The 25,484-nt window shown below is 36.2% G+C and overlaps 1 protein-coding gene across 2 annotated transcripts; it reads right to left on the minus strand.

Annotated features, from left to right (window-relative positions):
* Positions 1–14,857: 14,857 nt before the first annotated feature.
* Positions 14,858–25,429, minus strand: LOC117340953 (nephrin-like). 2 transcript variants are annotated; one of them, XM_033902750.1, is made up of 10 exons: positions 25,098–25,429; positions 23,923–24,225; positions 22,994–23,098; positions 22,827–22,848; positions 17,517–17,572; positions 17,302–17,329; positions 17,123–17,199; positions 16,294–16,330; positions 16,063–16,130; positions 15,545–15,720 (listed from the first exon to the last, which is right to left on the minus strand). In XM_033902750.1, the coding sequence occupies exons 1-10, from the start codon at positions 25,351–25,353 to the stop codon at positions 15,668–15,670; spliced, it is 1,005 nt and encodes a 334-aa protein (XP_033758641.1). In that variant the 5' UTR covers positions 25,354–25,429; the 3' UTR covers positions 15,545–15,667. The 2 variants fall into 2 exon arrangements, with proteins under 2 accessions (XP_033758640.1, XP_033758641.1); XM_033902749.1 differs by lacking the exon at positions 17,302–17,329 and having other exon boundaries at positions 14,858–15,720.
* Between the last annotated feature and the right edge of the window lie 55 nt (positions 25,430–25,484).

Below are 25,484 nucleotides of genomic sequence, written 5' to 3' on the forward strand. Positions count from 1 at the left end.
GTGACAACACAGGTGAGACAGTAAAGTTGGTGTTGTCCGGTCGTGTCCAGACATAGGTACAGCCAGGTCTACAGTCCGCTGTACAGGTGATGTCCGGTAACGTGTCCCCCTCTGTCCTGGTGTAGGTAGTGTCGGACGGGGACAGAGCTATGGAGGTACCGGGGCCATCTATAAATATTTAAGATTTCCTTGTCTCCGATATATTAATGTGTTTGTGCCTATGTACTTACATTGGGAAATGAGTATCCCCCTCTGTCTTGTTGTATGTAGTATCGGACGGGGACAGACCTATTGACGTGCCAGGACAATCTACCGTACATTTTAAAACATATATGTATAGGTATATTGTCAAATTTTTGAGGAAATTATATCTTTTATCAAGAAACAAGTACATTACAGACGGCTATTATACATTGCTGAGTTACACAATATTTGAACAAAAAATGTACTTATGTTAATGAAATATTATCCACAAAAATCTATTACAGAAATTGGTTCAAATATCAATGCATAGATATGTAACAGAGGTCCAATGAACCTGTATCGCTAACGTGCATAATGCAACTGTGCTCAGCTGATAACGGGCATACAAATGTATATTGGAATATATTGAGAAATCATCATTTAAAGATTTGAGCATATTCGAACCACTTGAATTCAGTTCAAGTTCTTTTTTCCCCAAAAAATTGATAGCCCATACAATTGGCCCAATAGCAGGCATCTCGGCGTCTCGGAGGTTGAAAAGAAAGGGTGAAAAATGACGCCAGACGGACGGACGACGAACGGACAACGGACGCCGCACCATAGCATAAGGTCACGTACCGACTGGCAGATGAGCTAAAATGTGGACTGTGTTAGCTTGCAATACTATGAAATATAGAATCACAAGCCTCGATAAGAGATATGCCAAAAAGTAAAGTATATCCAGATGTTCCTGTATATTCAATTTATCAAAGTTTAAGAATTAACTGTCTTTATATTTACGTTAAACAAATCAAAATTCATATCATCAGTTTGCAAGATTCGGTCGCCACGATATGACGTTAGTAATTCACTTCGTAAATTCGTTCTGCTTATCGTACATGTGTTCGCTGAAGTGGAACAACAGCCAGTCACCTCCTCTCGACGCCATGTCAATACAAATAGCTCCAAACACGTTTTGATATTACGATTAAGATACACATAAATACCGACATTTTTAAGCTAAAAAAATCATTCGCATTTAATATCTATGATTCCCAAATAATACGAATTTAATGCGCGATTAAGTGTATTATTATGTGTCACTCGAAACGCAGGGGCTCGGTTTTAAAAGGATTGAGCACACGGCATTTTACATACACTCTAAAAACTTTAAAAACTCGATATGATTGAAACCCGGAGCACAGGGCATACGAGCCGACAGCAGTGAAATAACACCAAGCTAGAAATAAAGTATCTGTATACACTCTAAAAACTTTTAAAACTCGACTTGACAATGTGACTGAGACTCGGCTTTATAATATGAATTTGTGTAACATTTTTAGTCTTGTCACTCTGCACAAACGCCATATGTTTCTCAAAATATAAAACCTAACCCCTGTGACCGTATACGTGATGCAATCTAAACGCTTGGAAGTTCAGAACAATGTGATTTAAGTCGTAGATTGTGGAGGATCTATGTGATGTTCTTTTAATTTCATGTCTTTTTTAATCTAGGATTTCACTACCGCACTAAAGGTTTGATATATTAAGTATGATAAAATAATTAGAGAAGCATTGTTTTGAAAACTGGCAGAATTTGAGGGCCAGACTCTGTGTCCTCCATTGTTATAGAGCATGATTCAAAGTTACGCATGATAATAGTAATGTGCCCATGCGATAGATATATCATATTGTTTATACCATATTGTTTATTATTGTCTAACTTGTGACCACTATAAAATATCAACTAGTAGTATCAAACTACATCGCCAATGTATCCGCATGTCGGAAAATAGCAACTCAATTAAGATATCGGAAGCGAGAGACCAATATTCTGAATCGGGAAGTGATGTGATATGGGTTTAGTGGTATTGAAAATATAAATTTATGGGAAAGATGTTATAAAATTCGGTTCATATCACATATGGTTTTCGCTGAAATCGACTTTGACATAATAAACGTGATCAGAAGTATTAGTAAATCAGCAGGAAAAACATCATTTATCTTTATATGCTCACGTTATGAATTGTGTATTCGTGTATCTATGTTAGCCTCGTATACTTACATTGTACAGTAACACTGGTTATTATAGCCGACTCCCCGACAACATTCCTAGCAGTACACCTGTACGTCCCGTGTTCTGATCTGCCCAGTTGTCCCAGTGACAACACAGGTGAGACAGTGAAGTTGGTGTTGTCCGGTCGTGTCCAGACAAAGGTACAGCCAGGTCTACAGTCCGCTGTACAGGTGATGTCCGGTAACGTGTCCCCCTCTGTCCTGGTGTAGGTAGTGTCGGACGGGGACAGAGCTATGGAGGTACCGGGGCCATCTATAAATATTTAAGATTTTGCTACTTGTACATATGTATAATGAATTAGCTTTGATTCGAATACACACCATTCAACTGAGCTATGCGTTTCTATACCCAGAAGTACAGCTATACCCTATACACGTTTCATGATAAACAGTATAAGTATAACCATGGCTCTAGGTATATTTTTTACATCAATTCAAAAGTCTGTTTAGTGAACGGCAGTCTACTAAAATGTGTAATGCCTCAAATAATATCTATGTTTATTTTTTATTATAATCTAATAAAACGCAAAGGATACTTACACCGTAAGCTAACACGTGTACTTATAGTCGACTCCCCGACAACATTCCTAGCAGTACACTTGTACGTCCCGTGTTCTGATCTGTCCAGTTGTCCCAGTGACAACACAGGTGAGACAGTAAAGTTGGTGTTGTCCGGTCGTGTCCAGACAAAGGTACAGCCAGGTCTACAGTCCGCTGTACAGGTGATGTCCGGTAACGTGTCCCCCTCTGTCCTGGTGTAGGTAGTGTCGGACGGGGATAAAGCTATGGATGTACTTGGACCATCTACAATGTCATTTTAAATGTTTGAATTAGCAAAAATTTGTGAAAGTATTGAATAGGAAATAAGAAGAACTTTCGATTGATTTACGAGTAACATTATGTGGCAACATTCGACATGAGTAGTAAATACGCACAATTTACAATGACGTTGATGGTGACGCTGACTTCACTCCCGTGCCCATTGCTGGCCGTACACCTGTACACGCCCCCCTGACCACGCTGTATGTTGGTGAGTTGGAGACCTGACCCTGTCGTATAGGACTGTTCATCCTTTGTCCAGCTGTAGGTACAGGCCGGGTTACAGTCAGCAGAACACGTGATGGTGGGGATAGTCTGTCCCTCTGTAGGAGTGTAGGTCACAGTTGACGGAGTCAGACTTACGGTTGACGGTCCGTCTGGAATGGATTTAAATGGTTAATGCATACATTTTTTGTTGTTTTTTTTTCTTTACCTATTCGATAATAGTTTTCAACATTAGTTTTAAAATTTCCCGAAATAGTTAACTTAAGTATGAAGGAACAGGTATTTAATGGTTTGCTTCAAAATCATTGAATAGGTATTATCATTCGTTGTTAAATTTGGAAGACTCTGTTATTAAGAAAATTATGCAGCATTTATCTCATTGCAAAAGCTGTGTTTTGGCCTCCTAACTCTCCTTCTGTTGACATATCATAAGACTCTCCTATATACCCAATCATGCATGTACGTATAATGAAAAAGTCTTTTTATTACATTTTTACCAGTGAAATATCAAAAATTATTCATTCTGTAAAAGTGATATTTTTCACTAGTGAAAAATATCACTTTTGCTGATTTGACCAATGAAATTAATGATTAGAAAATACCAAAATAATTGACCAATCAGAAAGCCCGACATATATGTCAGCACCTGGACAGGGGAAACTACTTTTTTTGTTTACAAATTATCGCTGTAGTCCTATTTAGCATACGGGGTAGGGTTTTCGTTGATAAAAAATGTAATAAACAGCTGCGCACTCGTGAAAAATATCAAAATATTAGCCCCACTCGTGAAATATATTTGGTATTACTGAAGACACTGTTAGATATCCTCTATTTCTTTCATATCAAAACCAACTTACTTTTTTTTTTTTATTTAAGGTTTTCATTAAAAATACTTATATTTTGAAAAATCATACCCTTTTCGACAAACTGTTTTGCACACAATGTACATTTTTTAATGTTTCAATGATGAACGAAAGCATAATTTGCCGATGAAAATTGTCGTAAATCGACCGATTTTGACGTGTCCGCGAATAAATTGTCAACGTCAGAGAACAGTTCTATTAATCATACTTTGAGAATCAACTGGGAAATGAGTTCTCCAAGTTTTTTCATATAATTTGATTTGCACTTCGACACATTTGTCATTTTACGGAAGATGCAGTGCTTTTTATTGCCCCGTCACCCTTTTTTTAATAAAACACCGCGTCACTGCATGCCGTCACGACTTTAATTAAAATTCTATTTATATTTCAAGGCTTAAAGGAAGTTATGTCGAACTCGTTGCTACCTGTGTAATAAATGAAGGGATATTTTTTGCTGAAATGAAATTATTGTATTACGTGGCCCTTTCGGTTTATTGCTGGAAGTTAATGTATAAACTGAATTTTTTGAAGTTGAGACCAACTTTTTAAATTTGACACCAGCGATGACGTTGACATTATTATATTTTCGTTATTTAAACCTGATATATTAAAAATAAGGCATACAATAACTTGACCCGCATCTGCCGAATCTCTTCTTTGCAAATGAATCATTTTTTTACGTGATTTCCAAGGAAGACCTACCTATAGCTCCAAATTATATAAATACAAGAAAACCGCTATTTTTCTTTTGTATTTCGTTTAGTGTCGGTGTAATGTTGAGAGCGGACCCGATATGTCGTTGAAAATGGGTCGTGTCATTGAAAATGACAACTTCAAATGTCAGCAATTCTCAACGGATGGTCTGTTGAAAATTGACCATTGAACATTGACTGTTCAACACAAGCTTCACCGATCTACTCCATTTGACATAAAATGCACGGGTTTAAGTTTAATCACCCTTCTCCCTTCCCTGTAACTGCCCTCTTCTGAGTAGGTATATTCTCCCAATTCATCGTAATTTTGAAATTATTTAAGCACACTCTGAGTCCTAGTTGATTCGATATTCAGAGACATATTAATAATATGACGAATTCCGATTCATAAACTATAACTTGGTCGTTATATATAGCGACGAGCATTGGTACAAAAAGATATTTTTTTGTTTAAAAAAGAAGTAAAAAAATCCAACTTTTAGCAAATTTATACGCTACACATCGCCAAATTGCCAAATATGCTGTGATTTTTATTGAGGGTTGGGGGTGGGATGGGGGTGGGGGTGGGGGATTGAGGTTGGGGCAGGCTATGTAGGGAAACCCTCCTCCCAAATTGAAGTCAGTTACACATGTATACAAGATTGAAAATACTGCATGCACTTCTAATGTAGTAGTTACAGCCCCGGTGATTACTGGGCGCAATATACCGCTCGGTCAGAGAAATATTTTCTTTAGGTTGATTGACTGAGCGTAAGACTAGTAGCCCAGAGGTCATGGTTCAATTTGTAGTGGAGATAGTGATTTTATTATCATAAATCGTATGCTATGTTATGCAATAATGAGTCGAGCCATGGTTTTGCAAATGTTGTATATTTCCTTAATAAGTTAGAAGTACTCTATTATGAACAAAATCAATAATGTTATTTAAAAAAATATAATGATAATGCAATCCTTGATAATACTTATAGAAATTGTTGATATTTCTGTATCTTTTTATAGGTCATCTTATGCAACAAGAGCCAGTGTATTCTGACAACTAAACATTTGGCAGGGCAATGTCGATGTTTATTGAAGTATATATGAGTTGGAATGTGTTTATTTAACTTTTTTCTTGTTCATTTTTAATGAGACTAGGAAAGGGACCTGGTATGGGCATGGTACATGGCTCATGGGCCACTCAATTGTTTTGGGCGCCAGCCACGTAACCTCAGGTGAAGATCAGAAGTACTTGGTTAGACGCACCCTACCCAAGGAGGTTTGTGGTGCTTGGGAAGCTGAAAACAAAACAGACGACTGATCTATGCTGTTGTGGTTGCGTCAATGGGCAAGAAACTTTTAACCTTATCGCGCACTACCTGGGAATTCATAGTTACCCGAGTGTGAAATGGCTTCTAGGCAAAGAGGCAATTAAGCCCAAACTATCGCAAGTTAATCTCAACCCGCTAGGTAATACATCACTTACGAATTTAAAACGTGTTGACCGAACATGTAAAAATGGTCAAAGTTTATTGATTATATATATTTGGATTTAACAAGAGGAATGTGTCCGACCTCAATCCACTTACTAAGGTAAAACTGTATCAGGGAATAATCTTGCACTAAATTTTCTACTGCAGTGATTACTGGTCCAAGTTGACAATTTCGGACTTTAATTATATTAGACAGCTTCAACATTATGTAGAGAAACGCATACTAAACGTCCGTAAATTTACAAGCTCTGATTTGGTTGAATAGTCCTGGCCTCAAAAGATTCGATGTTGATGTTTCCAAGAAATAGCTTGGTTTTTTTTTCTGCAGAAATATATCGCACTTGATACAAAAAAAACGCGTTAAAGTGTTTGCATTAATATTGTATGACATTTGAAGATTTAAAAATGAAACCATAAAAAAGGGTATTTTTCCGAGTGTTACCATTGGCAACCTTGACACTTATTTTAGGCATCAGACGTTTCCGACAAATGTAGAATTGATAAGACTAGTAAATCGAGCTTTTTCCGTTGAAAATAGCTTTATTCTGGAGAGAATAGACTGTGACCCTGATTTTAGTCGACTTAAACTTATCCATTTTAGCTACCACGCCTTCGATATTATCAAGATCCCTGATAATGTAAGGCAGTTACGTATGTGTACCTTGTTATCAAACAATTAACAGTAATTTCTAATAGTAATGTGGACATACTGTGTCACCAGTGTCATCCTGACAGTACATGTAATGATGACACGTTTCACTGAATAGCTACCTGTAAATTGATAGCAGAGATTCGGACGGAATTGAAAGATACATTGGCAGTATATGGTATTGACCTGTTAATAACGCTTGCTAATATGGGTAAGAATTCTAACACACTAATCTTGGTGCGATATAATCCCTTGTCTACACAAGAACTGTCAATATGTGATTACTTGTAATGCGACGCGTTGTGGATTTTCTTCTCTTTTTGTTGACAAAACTACAAATGAATTCATCTGCAGATTAGAGGAAGTAAAATCATATTTACCTGTAGGCCCCCCTTTTTAATTGTTTTTAAAACATTTTTTTTTTTAATCTATGATTGTTCAGTTTTGTTGGATTATTCTACACCGTAACATAAGCTGTACTAATATACCAATATTTGTCATACTAAACAGATATGTGTTGATTGTAATAATCTTTTGATGTGTAGGCTTATATCAGCAATCATGTTTTAGCTTGATGTTAAATTATATGAAATCACTGATAATGAATTACTACACAGTACTGTTATAGCTGCATGCACGTACTTACACTGTACAGTAACATTGGTTATTATAGTCGACTCCCCGACAACATTCCTAGTTACGTACACTGTACAGTAACACTAGTTATTATAGCCAACTCCCCGACAACATTACCAGTTACTTACACTGTACAGTAACACTGGTTATTATAGTCGACTCCCCGACAACATTACCAGTTACTTACACTGTACAGTAACACTGGTTATTATAGTCGACTCCCCGACAACATTACCAGTTACTTACACTGTACAGTAAGACTAGTTATTATAGTCGACTCCCCGACAACATTCCTAGTTACTTACACTGTACAGTAAGACTGATTATTATAGTCGACTCCCCGACAACATTCCCAGCTACTTACACTGTACAGTAACACTGGTTATTATAGTCGACTCCCCGACAACATTCCTAGTTACTTACACTGTACAGTAACACTAGTTATTATAGTCGACTCCCCGACAACATTCCTAGTTACTTACACTGTACAGTAACACTGGTTATTATAGTCGACTCCCCGACAACATTCCCAGTTACTTACATTGTACAGTAACACTGGTTATTATAGTCGACTCCCCGACAACATTCCCAGTTACTTACACTGTACAGTAACACTGGTTATTATAGTCGACCCCCAGACAACATTCCTAGTTACTTACACTGTACAATAACACTGGTTATTATAGTGGACTCCCCGACAACATTCCTTGCAGTACACCTGTACGTCCCGTGTTCTGATCTGTCTAGTTGTCCCAGTGACAACACAGGTGAAACAGTAAAGTTGGTGTTGTCCGGTCGTGTCCAGACAAAGGTACAGCCAGGTCTACAGTCCGCTGTACAGGTGATGTCCGGCAACGTGTCCCCCTCTGTCCTGGTGTGGATGGTGTCCGGCGGAGACAGCGCTATGGAGGTACCGGGGTCGTCTGTAATGTTATATATAAAACCTATTAATATATTACTTATATCAGATCCATTTATGTTTATACAACCTTACAATTAGGACAATACACCAACCCTTCAGTTTAAGATTGCAACATTATTCAAAGTTTTCTATTAGATAGAGCTGAAGTACTAATTACAGTTGTAATGTATCATTTTACTCTATTATATAGGACTCCTCATGTGAGCAGTGCATAGTAAACAGAACTGTTCTTTTAAAAACAAATGTTTAATTATTAAGGAAAAAGCACCTCTATATTTGTTCTGTCAACCTACGGGATCTTTAAAAATTGCATCGGATATTTTAAATCAAGACAAATGTCGCTTGGTTATCCTGAAAATTTATTAAATTAAGTCAAACTTCAAATGTATACAATCAGTGCGTACGAGAAACTTTTTCAATTATTTGTACGAATTTAACATACGTTGTTGGGATACTTAACACTCACCTGCCACGTTCAGAGTATAGTCCTGACTGTCCAGTATTTCATTTTTCCTATTTGTCCGGTATATATTTTGTAATAGTAAATACATTGTAAACAAGGAAACTCATATGTAATACTCACCTGCTATGTTAAGTGTATAGTCATCACTGTCCAGTATCTGGTCAGGTAGGTTAAGGTTGGGACGTGTACAGAACCACACAGATCCATGGTCTCCCGTCTGTGGCTGTATGATCCACCGGAACACTGTACCAAGGCCTCCAGACGTTACACAGGAACACACATCCGGTGTACAGAGGACGGGTGGGCTGACTTTGGTGTTATAACATTGGTCACCAGCTACTTGTATACTACCTGCATACAAGACATCAGGACGGCGGTAAAACTGGACAAATACTGCCTTCTCTGGTACATCACACATCAGTGTAAACTCAGTCCCAGGGACAGCGTACTCAGACGAACCGGTCAGGGTTACGGCATCTAAAAAAATGTTTGAAGTATCTAATTTTATAAAATAACTGATCCAATATACATTGATGGTTTAAACGGAAGTACATGATTTATATGTAACCCCATTTCAGATATTAGTTATCTTAGTTATTAGTTTGTCAAGAGTCCGTATAAGGTTAGGTTCTGATGACGTATAATTTACGGTACCCTGGAAATAAACAAAAAAACATTGCAATTCAATTTAAAATATGCATACATTACCGCTCAAATGCAGAAGGCTGTACATGCTTATTAATGATTAATAGTATTTTCAATCTTGGGACCCCATAAATGTTATCGTCATTTGAGGCCACGTCTCGTTCAAGTAGACGAACTAGCCATCAATGTTGTAAAACAAAAGCCAATAACACTCATGGAAAAAACACAGCAAGGAGGTTGAGTGAGTATCATCGTCAAAATGTGGCTATATCTACAGTTGGACCCCATACTAATATGGGAAAGAAACGGCACACACCATCGTAACTACGTGAGCACCTACATGATTCAGATTACAAGAAGTACAGACATCAATCGACGTAAACAATGTATTCCAACTCGTAAACATAATTATTGATAGATCTATGGGCTCATGTTAATTTCGTTTGTGAAAAACTGGTAGTTGATTATAATAGAAACGACAAAAGGGCGAATTAAACCCGCATTGAGATGAACTCGATTTGACCTGATAGCTGCACGTGCACACCTGATAAGCGTTAGGAAAGATGCAAACAGAAACCACATGGTCGTGTTCGTACCATGCGATCGAGTACCTCAATATATTTGAAAAAAGGAGAAAGAAATTATGTATAGACGATATGTATTGAAATCAATTACGTTTTGCAGCACTGTGTATACGTGTTCATCTCAATACATATAAATGAGAAATCACTGGAACACCTCGGTACCTTTTATTCAGAGATAAGCAAACACCGTATCATAGGCCCATGGCGGGACTCGAAAGAGCTACCCTTAGGACACGTAGCCTGGTGTCATTTTATTTTGAATCAGATAAAAGCAACAAAATGTCCAACATCTTTAATTTTATTTTGTTACCTATATTTCACGAATTGTCTTCATATATTTTCTTATATTTCAATTGAGGTTCCGTTATGTCATCAGTTTAGGAGGAGAAGAGACAATAAAAGTACAGAAAGGATCAGTCTTACATTAACCATAGATTGATTTGGTCTCTATAATGTACAATTACAGATGGAATCGTATTTATTATTTAAAACTCCCATAAAAAGACGTAAGCCATTGTAATTATACATTATAATAATCGGACTGATTACATACATATAATCATAGTGTTGTACAATGTGTTAGACCAGTTAGTTGTTGTACATTATATTTCAAACAGTTACATAATCATGGTGTATGTTATATATTTATTTTCTGAATACTTGCCACACCTAGTTTTGTTAAATGACAATTGTCTACATTTTAAAAATGACAAAGCTTCCACACTCGAAATATTATCATGCTAATTATACTCGTTTTAATTTGCTAACAGCAACAACGCGTGTCTATAAAACATGAAACATAGACATATATATATATTTAAAGTAGCATGTAACATATCATCATGGCCATCTCTAGAGGGATATAAATGTGTATCCAGAATTATATCCTTAGTACCGGTTCTTTCCCCAATGACGTAGCCCGAGAGGAAATAACCCTTACTAGGGACTTAATTATGGATATACCCTACTTCAGCTAGTTAAAGGTCATTGGATATTGTTTGGTTCCAAATGTTTATATCTGGTCAAATTAAAAGATTTCCTTCTTTACTTCGATCTTTAAACAATATCATAAGGACATTGATTTACTTAGCGTTTGGATAATACATAAAATAAATACGTTCGTGTCACGCACTAATGATGTCCAGCGTTTTATATAGCACACGAAGCTGAGCCACACTTTGGTATGTACGATACACTTATCAAACCCAGTTTAATTATAAATTACACGAATAAAGTGAGAACAATCCATGTGTCATTGTTTTAACAATGTATCCTGCGATAATTAATATCAGATCGAAGCTTAAGCACGTGTTACTTTGTTGTAAGTTCCGTTCGAGCCTGAGTTGGAGAAGCATTGTAAGCTTGATGATGCATTAATTTTTGCTTTTGTTCAAACAGCTGAGTAACTTGAACCCAACCACGTGATGTTGTTTATCAAGCAAGATAACTACAGGGTTATTATATAGTATCTTCCTATTCCATTACTCTTTCAAGGTATAAATACTGGATATGGAGTATCTGTAGGATACATATTATACATGGTAGAGAGGTAAGAATATAGTAGATACGTACCTGACGATGATGAGACTGTCAGGAGTAATAAGATGAGCTGGATGAGTTTTATATCACTGTGAGATACAAATAAATGTTGATTTTGTAGGTAAATATTGAACGTATATCTGTATACGTACATGTTGTATGTAAACTTCCTGGTCGGTACGGTCCTATATAAAGCTATAAATAGATATATCCCCTGTCGTAATGTATATCGTTTAACACCGGGTTACAATTACAACAATGCGCTACTAGGTGTACAGATTATTGACTGAGAAATGTCTCAGTGATTGTGAGTTAAGTGTTTTTTAGTTCCCAGTAACAATTTATTGCATGAATTAAGGTTCGCTTAGCGTTGACTGCATCTTCGTCGAAGTTGAATGAACCTTGTGTATACATTAGCATGCTTGGCCTGACTTGACTTGTATTAGTGTTTCTCTGCATCAAACCGTACCCTCAGATTCCTGTAATGCTGAAGGAACCTTCTGTATACTTTAACATGTTTGGTCTGACTTGACCTATATTAGTGTTTCCTCTGCAGTGTGTTGCTATCAAACTTTACCCACTGGTTCCTCTCTGTAACATAATCAGCTTTACGTTGCTTATCAGACAGCTTTACGTAACTTATTGACAACTTTACGTAACTTATTGACAGCTTTACGTAACTTATTGACAGCTTATGTAAGTTATTGATACCTTCACGTAACTTATTAGACAGCTGTACGTAACTTATTGGACAGCTTTACGCCACTTATCTGACAGCTTTACGTAACGTATTGGACAGCTTAATATTATCTATTAGACTGTTTACGTAACTTATTGGACAGTTTTATCTAACTTATTGACAGCTTAACATTACTTATTGACAGCTTTACATAACTAAGTTTTACGTAACTTATTGGACAGTTTTACGTAACTTATTGACAATTTTACGTAACTTATTGAACGGTTTTAAGTAACTTATTGACAGCTTATGTAACCTATTGACAGCTTTACGTTACTTATTGACAGTTTTACGTAACTTATTGAACAGTTTTAAGTAACTTATTGACAGCTTATGTAAGTTATTGATACCTTCACGTAACTTATTAGACAGCTTTACGTTACTTATTGGACAGCTTTACGGAACTTATTGGACAGTTTTGCTATACTTATTGGACAGCTGTACGTAACGTATTGGACAGTTTACGTAACTTATTGGACAGTTTACGTAACTTATTGGACACTGTACGTAACTTATTGGACAGTTTACGTAACTTATTGGACAGCTTTACGTTACTTATTCGACAGTTTACGTAACTTATTGGACAGCTTTACGTCACTTATCTGACAGCTTTACCTAACTTATTGGTCAGTTTACGTAACTTTTTGGATAGCTTTACGTTACTTATTGGACAGTTTACGTAACTTATTGGACAGCTTTACGTTACTTATTGGGCAGCTTTACATCACTTATTGGACAGCTTTACCTAACCTATTGGACAGTTTTACCTAACTTATTGGACAGCTTTACGTCACTTATTGGACAGCTTTACGTCACTTATTGGACAGCTTTACGTCACTTATTATGCAGCTGTATTATTTAAGTGTCATATGCTAAGATACTCCGGACGAAAATTTATTAGATACGGTGTACGTAAAAAACATAATAGTCTATTTTTTGTCTGAAAGCTTCTAGTTTATTTTCAAACGCGTGATTCAACGTATCAAACGATATTGCATCACAAAGATGACCCATGGGTGATCCTTCATGTTGTGACATACGTGTGCGTACAGATGCAGCCTAGAGGTGGGCTATAATGTTGGACTTAATTGAACAATTTGTGGTATACAATGTACAAACATATGACAATCACCAACGTATGATGGCATTTAATGTGTCTGGAAATAAGTAAATGTATCTGGTAAATACATTCACTGCATCAAAATGCTTATCGTCATGCTTGTCGTGGTCGGCTTACCTGATATGTGTTATGTTTATTTTCATTTATTTATTTTTATTTGTTTTTGCGATAATCACATTCACATCACCATTTTAACCGATAATGCTTGTTATCTTTAAAAAGATACTCCAGATCAAGAGTTATTTACTCTGGTATTTTGTTTTCCTGGGTCTTTGTCATTTAATACTGAGACACCTAGAATGGTCACTGTAGAAGTTTGATGAATGCATTTGTCCATTATCTTAGAGGTTAATTGATAACTGAAGTTATCGTTTAGTCAACACTTTCTCTACATTGATGTGTTTGGTAGGTTTAGACTGAATAAAAACAGTGTACAGCATGGCAGACGTTTATTATTCTAGTCGTTCCACACAACAATTCATACATGATGCCCATTTGGAAATAGTGGCTACATTAATAGAAAGTATCAAAGGAACGTGAAGACCACGAAGAAGCACTCGTCGTTATAGACCTTGGAAAGAAAATTGAATCCCCCCCCCCCCCCCCCCCCCCAAAAGAATAAGATAAAATAAGAAAAACAAAAACAAAAAATCTCTACCGCAAATCACATCAGTACTGCATATATTTATGTAGGTAACGACCTCCGTCTAATCTTTTTTGATGTGTTACTTCTTTGTTTCTCATAAGTTTGCTTAACGATTTCTAGAAATTGGACTAATACGACCTGTACCGTGGGAAAGATTTTGTTTGGAATAACTTTGTGGCTCTTCATCCCAGCAGCCTACTTGTAAAAGTCAATGGCACTATCGGTTTTGTTAATGTAGCAAAAAGCAGATGAATGTTTCCCCTTGTTATGTAGGAATGTGGTTTGTTATTGTACTGATTAACAAAGTGTATGGATCACAATGATGATGAGTTGGTTGATATTGGAGATTACCGAAATCATAAAGTAAGGTTACTTGTTTGAATTTGCTGAATGTATGCATTTTAAATGTCTTCCAAACTGCCAACTGACTACTGACGATTTTCGTCAATTTTTTAATTTAACACCAAACTTGGAATGTTCTGATTAGAGACTTTATTGAAAAGTATTCAACGTCAATTCAACAAAGCAATAATAAAACTTAAAATAAAACATAACAAATACGAATGTAAAAATCTCCTATGGTGACTTTAATGAAAAAGTACTACACTGATAACTATATTTTATTTTTGATAAGCAAACAATGAAATGCACTTACCACATTTCTCTATGTACTATTGGTGCTAAAAGCTGTATGTTTGTCTTGAAATGTGTTTTTCAATTTGATGGCTTTTCTACTACGAATTTTCAACCGTTGTTTTTTAATGCCATTCTTCAAATGTTAACAATGTCACTATTGCACTTGATAAACCCGTTTCTTTTAGAATGTCAGCTTTTCATACTTTAGTTATACAGTCTTGGAATAGGCACAAGTTCAGAAAAGAAGGGAACTTTAGCTTGATACGGAAAATCAGTAAAACCAAGTTGAATGGTTATCTAACAGTAGTGAATCTTTAACTGGCCGCAAAATGTAACAACTTGTCGAATGTAAAACATCAAATAGTTATTGAGGTATTCCCGATATAGTTTCCTGTTAATGTAAAGACACCGGATGCATTGACGGTGTGACTGGGTAAGTACCACCTTCCCACAGCGCTGTTTTGTTCTATGATATACAGTTGACAAGTCAGCGGCTATAAAGGTATAACGTTTTGTAACAAAACAACATTCGTATCCTGTTCTTTTATACTGGTTATGATCTTCATCTGTCGACGTATTTGTTTTGCCTGATTAGAAGCTGGCAATGTGTGTTCTATTCAAATCCAGGATATTTCAGACTCGGTCCTCAGCAGGTTACAAATATTTCTATTTAATTTACATACAATTCAGTATGCCATATGACATGTTGTATGTCTTCTGTACACGTTTTCTCGTCCGTATCAATGTTTCCTGTTTCCGCCAATGACGGTATTGACATATGTTCCTTTATCGCCTGTAAAACAAAGATCACAAATAACCTCAATGAAAGGCAAGAACATCAAACACAATGAAATGGTGACAATGATAAAATGTGATAATGCAACGTGATTAATTTGTCATTCAATTATGTGGTTCTATAAAATTTATTTTGTGATTATTAAATACTCGAATAAACTCAAACATGATGTATGAATCCTACTTAATGAAGATATTACTGAAACAAAGTTTGAATCCTAGTCAGTATCTGAAAAAAAAAAAAAATGTTTTCATTTACTAAATATTTTACAGTAAAACATATATGTATTCTATTTCTTTACATTTCTGGTATTAAGCTACAATGTGTACTGCCACTTACCGGATGCTGAACTGTGAAGTTCATCATAGACGTTCGGATCGGAGCGTCCCTCCAAAGACAGGTACTGTCTGTTATTACAAATAGATAATAGACACATTGATATAATTTCGAGTATGATAACATCGATATAAATATAATTTTAAGAGTAGAGAAAGTGTATTACAAACCAAAAAGGGAAACCAATTATACTTCTTAAATATCTGCAGAGAAAAACTGATAATCATCACCTACCTGCCCTCTCCATCACCGACTGTATCGTTTTGGTAAACTGTAAGTACAAAGAATAATGTGGAAACATTAATTCACTTAAGTAAAAAAGTAAAGTACATTGATGCTAATTTGTAATGTTTCCGAAGCAAGATAATAATATCAACGTTCAGGTAAATACACAGTTTGGTTATTAATATACTGCATGAATATTCATGAATAATAACATCAAGGTACTTAAGCTCAATCCCTTATTATTACGCCCGTTCATTTCAAAACAACAAAGCATTATTATTTTGTTGATTTGCATTATGTTGGATATTTTTCAACGTTAATACTTCGACAAAAATCAATATCAAGACAACAATACTATGAACACTTCATTAGATTCATAGAGAAAAATACAGTAGACTCTGTCTACATCGAACTCTGTCCAATCTGGATAGTAGTCAAACAAAATCCTACTACATCTTTAGTACTTTAACTACTTTGTCTACTCTGTAATTCGGCCTATTTTAAATTCGAGTTCGTTCTTTACACTAAAATATCTACTCTCTTTAAACCATGGTCAATTTCGTTCTGGTCCAGTAGGCAACGATGACTTTGTAAGCCGCCAGCTAGTGTTTATACAGTGATAAACAGGTGAATTATCAATTGATCCTGGACTGTTATTTTCAAGGCAAACAACGGCAGCCATACACTTAAACTATTGACGAATAAAAAAAAATGTCTTTTAAACAATAACATATTACAATGTACGTAACTGACAAATATAATCACAAACTGCTTAAATATGCAAGCAGCGAGACATCTTCGTTACGAATGTAAACATTTATATGCAAAACTGTCTTACTGTGCTGAATCCCTCCAAGTTCAGAATATACGGACGGCTTAGCAATGTCATTTGGATCAAGTTGTTGATATGGAGATCTGTGTAAAAAATACAAACATGAATTATGACGGTCACGTGATTTTTTTTTTTTTTTTACAAATGTAGCATTATTCAATTTTTTTTTCTGAATGCAGTCTTACCTTTCATTATTTCTATCAGAGTTTCCGTCTGTAAATAAGATAAAAGTATTAAGCTCGTTTGAAAATGCAAAGGTATTTATCAAAGCAGAATCTTTGCTTTATGCCCGTTAAGTTTTAAAATTGATAGAAAAAAATAAATAAAAACATCAAAACAATATACACCTTTTAGGTAACGTATTTTCTATGGTAACGGTGCGTACAATAGCTGATAATACCTCTTTCTGAAAGTTGAACATTCTGCAATTCCGTCTGCTTTGGAAGTTGACAATTTCTGAAACATGCGAAATTTTGCCATGATCAAGAGAAAGCGTTTGTTTCAAAGCTACATCGTTTCAATAATGCTGCTGCTTTAATTACTTTACATAAATGCTAATCAGATAAGCATATTTACGTTTTTGATCCTATGACGCTTGGTGTTTCTGTCAAGGTAATCCTACATTTTAAACCGACATATACGCATTTACAAACAAAAATCATCTGTCATCACAATTAAAAGGTATGCTGACGTATCAAAATAATAATAAGTATACCTACATGTATCAACAAATCATTTATATACTTATGACAAAGTATCATACCTAGATCAATTATACATACCTACAGCACATTTACATACATACAAGAAATGTTCATGCCTACTGCACATATAAGTACATACAACACATTTACCTACTTACAGCGCATTTGCATACTTACAACACATTTGCAAAGCTACATCACATTTACATACCTACAGCACATTTGCATGCTTAGAACACATTTACATACATACCCCATATTTACTTACAAAACAAATGTACATACCTACATTGCATTTGCGAACATAAACCACATTTGCATAACTACAGCAAATGTACATACCCATAGCACATTTACTTACATAAAGCACATTTATTTAGCTAAAACACGTGTTCATACCAACAGCACATTTATATACAGAGCATTTACTTACCTACAATATATTCACTTTCGTATATAAATAAACAAACTTACGTCACACTTCTTCACTTAAATTTAATAATGCCTTATCTCCACCACATGCCATTTCACATACATACAACCATAATATTGAACATATAACCATCAAATAAACCTTAACTATGAAAAAAACACTTTTGGCAAAGACACTATATCCGGTTTACGACAGCTGATGTCGTAAACCGGACAATGTCGTAACATTGTCGTAATCGTGTGACTACAGTTTCGTATATAAATAAACAAACTTACGTCACACTTCTTTACTTAAATTTATTAATGCCTAACTATAGAGGGAAATATATCAAAATCATAAACCTGAAAAGTGTTACTTATGTACTGAAAGGCTATGCCATTGATTGTATAATGGATACTTTTCCATTGGAAAAAACAATAATTGTCATTGCATATATCAAGCATAAATGACCACAATTTTCTGGAAATATAAACATAATATATGTAAAATGTCTGACTTTATAATCTACAAACATTACAAACTATGAATCATACTGCAACCCTTTAAAACCCATAATGTTCGTAGTGTACTGGCCAGGGGCCATAGGATGAACGTAATGATCATAAAAAACCTCTTTGGTTTTCCAGCGACCAATATGCATAGCTGTTTCAGGTTCACAACCTGACATAATAGCTGCATTAGCAGCTGAGGGACGGAAACACTTGGGAGTAAAACCTTGCCCACCTAATCCTGCGACAGAAATTGATTCTGCAAGAATCGAACTGATTGTATTAGCCATAATACCTTTGTATGGTCTGCTCAATGAAACAAACACGGGTCCATCCTCCGACACAAGATTTTTAGTACGATCAAAGTAGGAACGGAGAGTTGATACTACGTCCGTTTTATCACATGACGACTTGGGAATGCGAACTTCAAACCCAGTTCTGGTGGTGTCATTTTTTACTCCGAAGAAGTATACAGTAACTGACCCATCTGAGTGAAAAACTACTTGTTTTCTGGAAAATGTAAACGCGCCACACGAGCTTGATGTTGGATCAAAGTATTGCCCACGAGGAGCTAGGTCCGAGGGTCGAGCCATAAATGCAAGAGCCAATAACGTTATCGCCTTAAGCCTGCGGTCCTTTAACGACAGCTCATGATTGTCCTTCCATACTTGAAAAAGATCCATAAACGCGACAATAGGCATGACCGAAGTCCGTTTAGCAGGCTTCGACGTACCAGATTTGATAAGCGCAGTCGTCAAGTTTCTCAAAGTAACACAATGCATGGGATTGTTACGTCCCAGTGAATCATACAAGCACGATATCGAAGCTGTCGCCATTTTTAATTGCGACTGTGGTCTGTCACTACTATCAGTAAGTGAACATAGAAAGTCAGCAAACACACTTGTCATTCCAGCGTCTGGTGGAAATATAACACACTCTTTCTCACAAAATGTACAAAAACGTTTCACATATCTATTGTACTGTGATAGCGTAGATTTAGCCCAACAACTCATAAATTGTTCAATAGCTCTAGATGACCACCCAAAAGAACTTAATCTCTCGCGCCAGAAATTCTCCAAGCATAGATTTTCCACCGACGGTTTTTTAGAGGTTCCGGAAGTAAATTTACTGTCAAGCAAGACTTGGCGTTGTTCCTTATACGAATTGGCGGTGCTATTGATAGCCGCCTCAGGGTATGAAGCCATGGTTTGCCTGGCCACCAAGGGGCGATAACTGTAGCTAACGCTTTTTGGCTGATGATAACCTGAAGAATTCTTGGAATGATTTTGAACGGGGGGTTGACAAAATTGTTGTGATGTAACCAGTCTCTCTGACCTAGACAGTCGATTCCCGAAGTAAGAGGGTCGTAATACAGGCTGTTGTAACATGGCACCTGTCTTGTTAGAAATGAGGCACATCTGTCTATAGTGTGTGGCCCCCAGAGTTTTTCTAGGTAACGAAAAAGTCTTGGGTTTAATTTCCAGTCCGAGTGGGAGGCCACTCTGCTTAGAAAGTCTGACTGCTGGTTCCGACAACCGGCTATGTGCTTGGCTACCAATGTAACATTGTTTTTTATCATTTCGGCCCATATCGCGATAGCCAGTTTTGTAAGTCGGTGACTTGTCCCGCCTTGATAGTTGATATAGGCTACAGTTGAAATATTGTCGCTCAAGAGCTGTACTACCTTGTTCCGAATATCTGAACGGAATGATTTTAGAGCGAGGAGAACTGCCATAATTCCCCTTATATTTGAATGTTCTAATGACATTTCCTGATTCCACAATCCGCTTGCTTTCTTGTTGTCCAAAATCGCACCCCATCCGGTGCTTGACGCATCCGTAAGTATCTGTAGATCTATAGCTCGATGTATAACCTTTGTACCGTTCCACGAAAACAGTGCCTTGTCCCACCATTGAAGATCTTGAATGGTCCAAATGTCTAACTTTAAATTGTCCTGCCATGACAACCTCTGTTTGAGGAGTCTGTACAAATTACGCAATAACAACTTCCCTGGCAAGATTGCTCGTGACATAGAAACACATTGTCCTGCAATTCTAGCTAGGCCTCTCGCAGATATGATACCCTTTTTAAGGGCCACATTAATGTCATGTCTTACTTTTGTAATGCGTTTTTTAGGTATGAAAATCCACACGTTGCCATCATCATTCACAGTATCAATGGTATAACCTATATAGTCTTTTCTACATTCAGGTTCAAGACTAGATTTTTGAAAATTAACATTGAGACCTAGTCTCCTTAACAGAGATAACACAAAATTTGCAGATAATAAAAAATCATCAACATATACAGTTATACAAACGTCTAAACTTCGAAGGTAAGAAATTATAGGCCGCAATGTCTTGCAGAAAAAATATGGTGATACTTTGAGACCAAATGGTAATCTTGACCATTTATAAATCTTGTCTTGAAATGAAATACCAAGATAATTTTGAGAATCCAAACTTACTGGAATATGATGAAAACCATCTTTAATATCTAAAGTAACTAATTTGTCATTAGGTTTAACAATATCCTGTACAATCTTAATATCTTCGTAATGGAATGATTTTTGAGATATACACTCATTCAAAACTCTAAGATCAACAATAAGACGAAGCTTTCCATTTTTCTTTGGCACACAAGAAATTGGCGAAATACATACTGGTATATCATCAAAATATTCTACCAATACTCCCTCATCAACAAGTCTTTCAATCTCGCTAGATATAAACTGCGATTCTTTCTCAGAAAATGATCTATTTGGTAAACAACATTTCTGAGGTAACCTATCAAACGGAATTGTAACACCATGCGAAATCCAATCCAACACAGTTTGAGGAGCATTAATATCTCGCCAGTGTTCAAGTGAACTATTTAGTTTTGAAACACACATTAGTACAACTGTGTAAATATAATTTTGATATGACCTCGAAAGTCTTTGGCATAATGTAATTAACCATCATCTGCAGGACGTTCTTGCGGAATGGGAGATTGGAATCTGTTGTAACCATGTCCATCCATCATAGCTCTATGTGGTCGTCGTGGATATCCCCTGCCGAATTGTGATCTTCCATAAGAGTAAGAGTTGTCGCGCCTGCTGTACTGACCTCGGAAAGGTGGAGCATACCGCTGGAATGTATTAGTATTGCCAGTTCTCTGTTTAATGGCTGATATATCAGCTGCTGTTTTCAAGTTGTTTAGACTTGTTTCAGTGAATGTGGAATTATTGCGTTCCAAGTTCCTAAATAATTTTGACGTTTCTTTGTCAAATGTATTCTGCACCAACAGAGCAGAATACTCAGCTTGCAAAAAATTAATTTGCGCTGACAGGATCGTAAACAAATGTCCCAAGTCAACCACAGAAACGGGTTTCTCTTCAATATTGATGGTCTGTAGCCATCTCAGGGCAGTCTCTGTGTAACGCGCCGATTTACTGACCGAAGTCAAATGCGCCTGATCAATTTGTTTAATTCCCGTTTTATTATCGAATACTTTCAAGTCATTCGGGAGTTTCAGCTTAGACAAAGAATCTCGAATACTTTCATACTCCCTTTGAATGTCGGATTTGTCGGCTGCACTATAGGTACTAGTAGTGGGACCGGCCACCTGTGTTTGAGAATCTTCACTGTGATGAGCACGTGGCTGATATAAGTAATCGTCTTTTCGTCGACTTTCGTTCTGTGAACGTTCCAAATCTATCATCCGTGAATCGAACGACCTCTGTGACTCCTGTATAACTTTGAGACACGAAACTATCTCATCTAATTGTCCATAAATGTTCGTTTTTTCGTCTTCGAAAGACATGGTCGTCTACCCGTGAAATGGCACTTTTGGCAAAGACACTTTATCCGGTTTACGACAGCTGATGTCGTAAACCGGACAATGTCGTAACATTGTCGTAATCGTGTGACTACAGTTACCTACACCACAGTTACATACCTACATCACATTAACTTATCTACAACATCTTACTAACAGAACATTTACTTACGTACACCACATTTACTTACATACAGCACATGCAGTAGCTTCAGCATTTCCAATTACGTGCAGCACAATTTCTTATTTAAAGTACATATACTTACCTACAGCACAGTTGTCGGTTTCCTGCAAAACAACATTCAACACCTTATTTTTGTATTATGAAAATCATTTATAATTACTTTTGGTGTGACGATCTTCTCACACTACATTTCTAAGATATGTTAAAAACGTGATAACGACATTGTTTGTTCTCAGTATATGTACTTACGTCTGACAAAAATCACGACACCAGCTGTCAACAGCAGTATTAGAACACCAGTGACTGGCAACACAACTGCTGCTACATTTGTACTTTCGGCTAGAGATGGACGTGCTGAATAAGAAAGCAAGTTTTATTTGTTATCAACAAACATTACATTTTTTAAGAGGTTTTTTTTTACTGAAATATTTCTTAAAATTTCATTTTATCCTAAAGTTTATGGTCACTGCAAGTTATTTGACACATGTAACCAAGTTTTGGGTTGTCGCATGCTTCCATTTCTTAAAATTAAACTGCTAGTATGATCATGTTATATATGACAACTGCAGCCGAAATAATCAACCATTTGTACTGAAGAAGTCGTCTAATGTCAAATCTATCTGTTTTATTAGCATTTACCTCTCTATATAACTATAACCGCCATATACACAATTATCTCTGCATATGTGTGGAGTAGAACTATAGGAAGTATGTTATCTAATTGTTGTATGTGTGGGGACACGCATAAAAGGAAGATCCAGTCTATTAATGGATTTCCAATGACACATATACAAATAAGAAACTCATTTACGTATAAATCGGGAGCATAATACGAGATCTGTTTATCCCTTTTAACAGTTTTTTTTATATTTCAATTTAATTTATTAATCTGTTGTTTCAACTTTCATATTTCATATATGTTTGATTTGTTCTTAGGCTGGTTCTTTACTTAAGTAATACGTTGGATCATCATTTAGATTTAATGAAATATCAGAAAAATGAACTATACACTGTGATCTGTTCTTTTAGCCGACTTTAATGAGAAATCATTTTATCAGAGAACAATTATTCTCAAAGCTATAAGTGTATAAGCACTGACGATCGACAAATCAAAGTCAAAATGACTGGGATAACCTACAATCCACTACGTTATAATGGTTTATTGAAAAATCGATCACCTTTTGTTGTACAGTTAACTTCCTGGATCAAAGATGAGTTCCCAAATTCATTAACAGCATATACAGTGAAGAAATGCTTTGTGTCAGCTGCCAGACCTGTAACTGTTGTAGTAACACTTTGGCCACGTCCTGGGTCAGACTGGCTAATATTTCTGTCGATTGTTATGCTGTTCTGCGTATCTGTCCGTATACCAACTATAAATGTTTGACTAGACCCGCCATTGAAGCCGGATGTCCAACTCAGCGTGGCTCGATCTTCAAAAGGGCACATAGCTAAACCCCCATACGGAGGGTCTGGTTTTCCTACAGAAGAAATTTGAAAATAGAGACAAAGTGACCTTAACTGTCACCGCGTTATGCATATATACTGACTTTATGCCAAACATTGTTGTTTTTAATAATATAATCCCAATGCTATACACAATACAACTGACTAATCTAATATTTAGTATGCGGATATCAGACATGGGAGCCAGGGTAACACAAGGAAAATACACCTAAACTGACACTTTTTGACCCCGTACCAAACCGTTAGAATATACATTCAAAATATGTTTGGTTTTCAACTGATAATGATATTGACCACATATACCAGAAAGAATGTGTTTTTCTAAATATGCATGAACTAGTAAATTCCAACCGCTCGGCAATGGCGGATGTGAAGACTAGTGGTAGCTAAATTCACAATTTCGAGATACTTATTCGACCTTATTTACAATTAGTGGCATTCGTTGCCAAAATGTTTATTTGTAACGAAGATTGACGTACAAACCCTGGGAATAGACTAGGGTCATTTAATATCATGCAAACTATTAGCTATCACCAAGGCTATGTCTGTTGAAGAACAATGTTTACATGTCTGTCAGTTTGATCCGTTTTGGCCCCGCCCGCGAAGATTAATTCTAGTCAAATTCTTTGCAATGAAAATCTTTATAAAAGGTAAAAATGATGTCGTTATACCGCAATTGTTTTCCAATAGAATCCTCGCTTCGTTTGATTAATTTGTAATGCAGTTAGTTTTTCCGTGTCGTCTATGAAAATTGTGAAGCAATCACGTCATGTTTTCTAGATTGTTAGAGGTGCAACATTTAGGAAACAGCGCGGTAAAAGGAGAGTTCGGCGCAAGCTTTAGATATTCTTCAATAAACTACAATAATAGTATCAGATGTATTCACCTTTTGCTGCAGCAGTAAAACTGAGTGTATCACTGCCCTGACTGTTCGTCGCCGTTACATTGTAGACACCAAACCAGGACGCTTGTATATTCTTTCGTGTCCCGACTGATACGGCTGACATATTTCTCACTGTGAACATATTTTGAATATCAAAATTGTCTCTGCCATTGACAAGATTTGTAACACCCGTGCCTGGTGATGTTTCAAAAGACCAAGAAAAAACTGGTTCCGGATTCGAGAGGAACATGGCATTCATGACTAGAGTCTCGGCCGTAGCTAATCCAAAATCGTTATTAAGTTTAACTCTTGGGTCCTGACGTGGTTTACCTATAATAAATACAAAAAAAAATAAATGAAAAAAATACATAGATAAGCTGATGTGAAATG

The sequence above is a fragment of the Pecten maximus genome, chromosome 13 (genome assembly GCF_902652985.1).
Source record: "Pecten maximus chromosome 13, xPecMax1.1, whole genome shotgun sequence".
NCBI classification, from domain to species: Eukaryota; Metazoa; Mollusca; class Bivalvia; order Pectinida; family Pectinidae; genus Pecten; species Pecten maximus.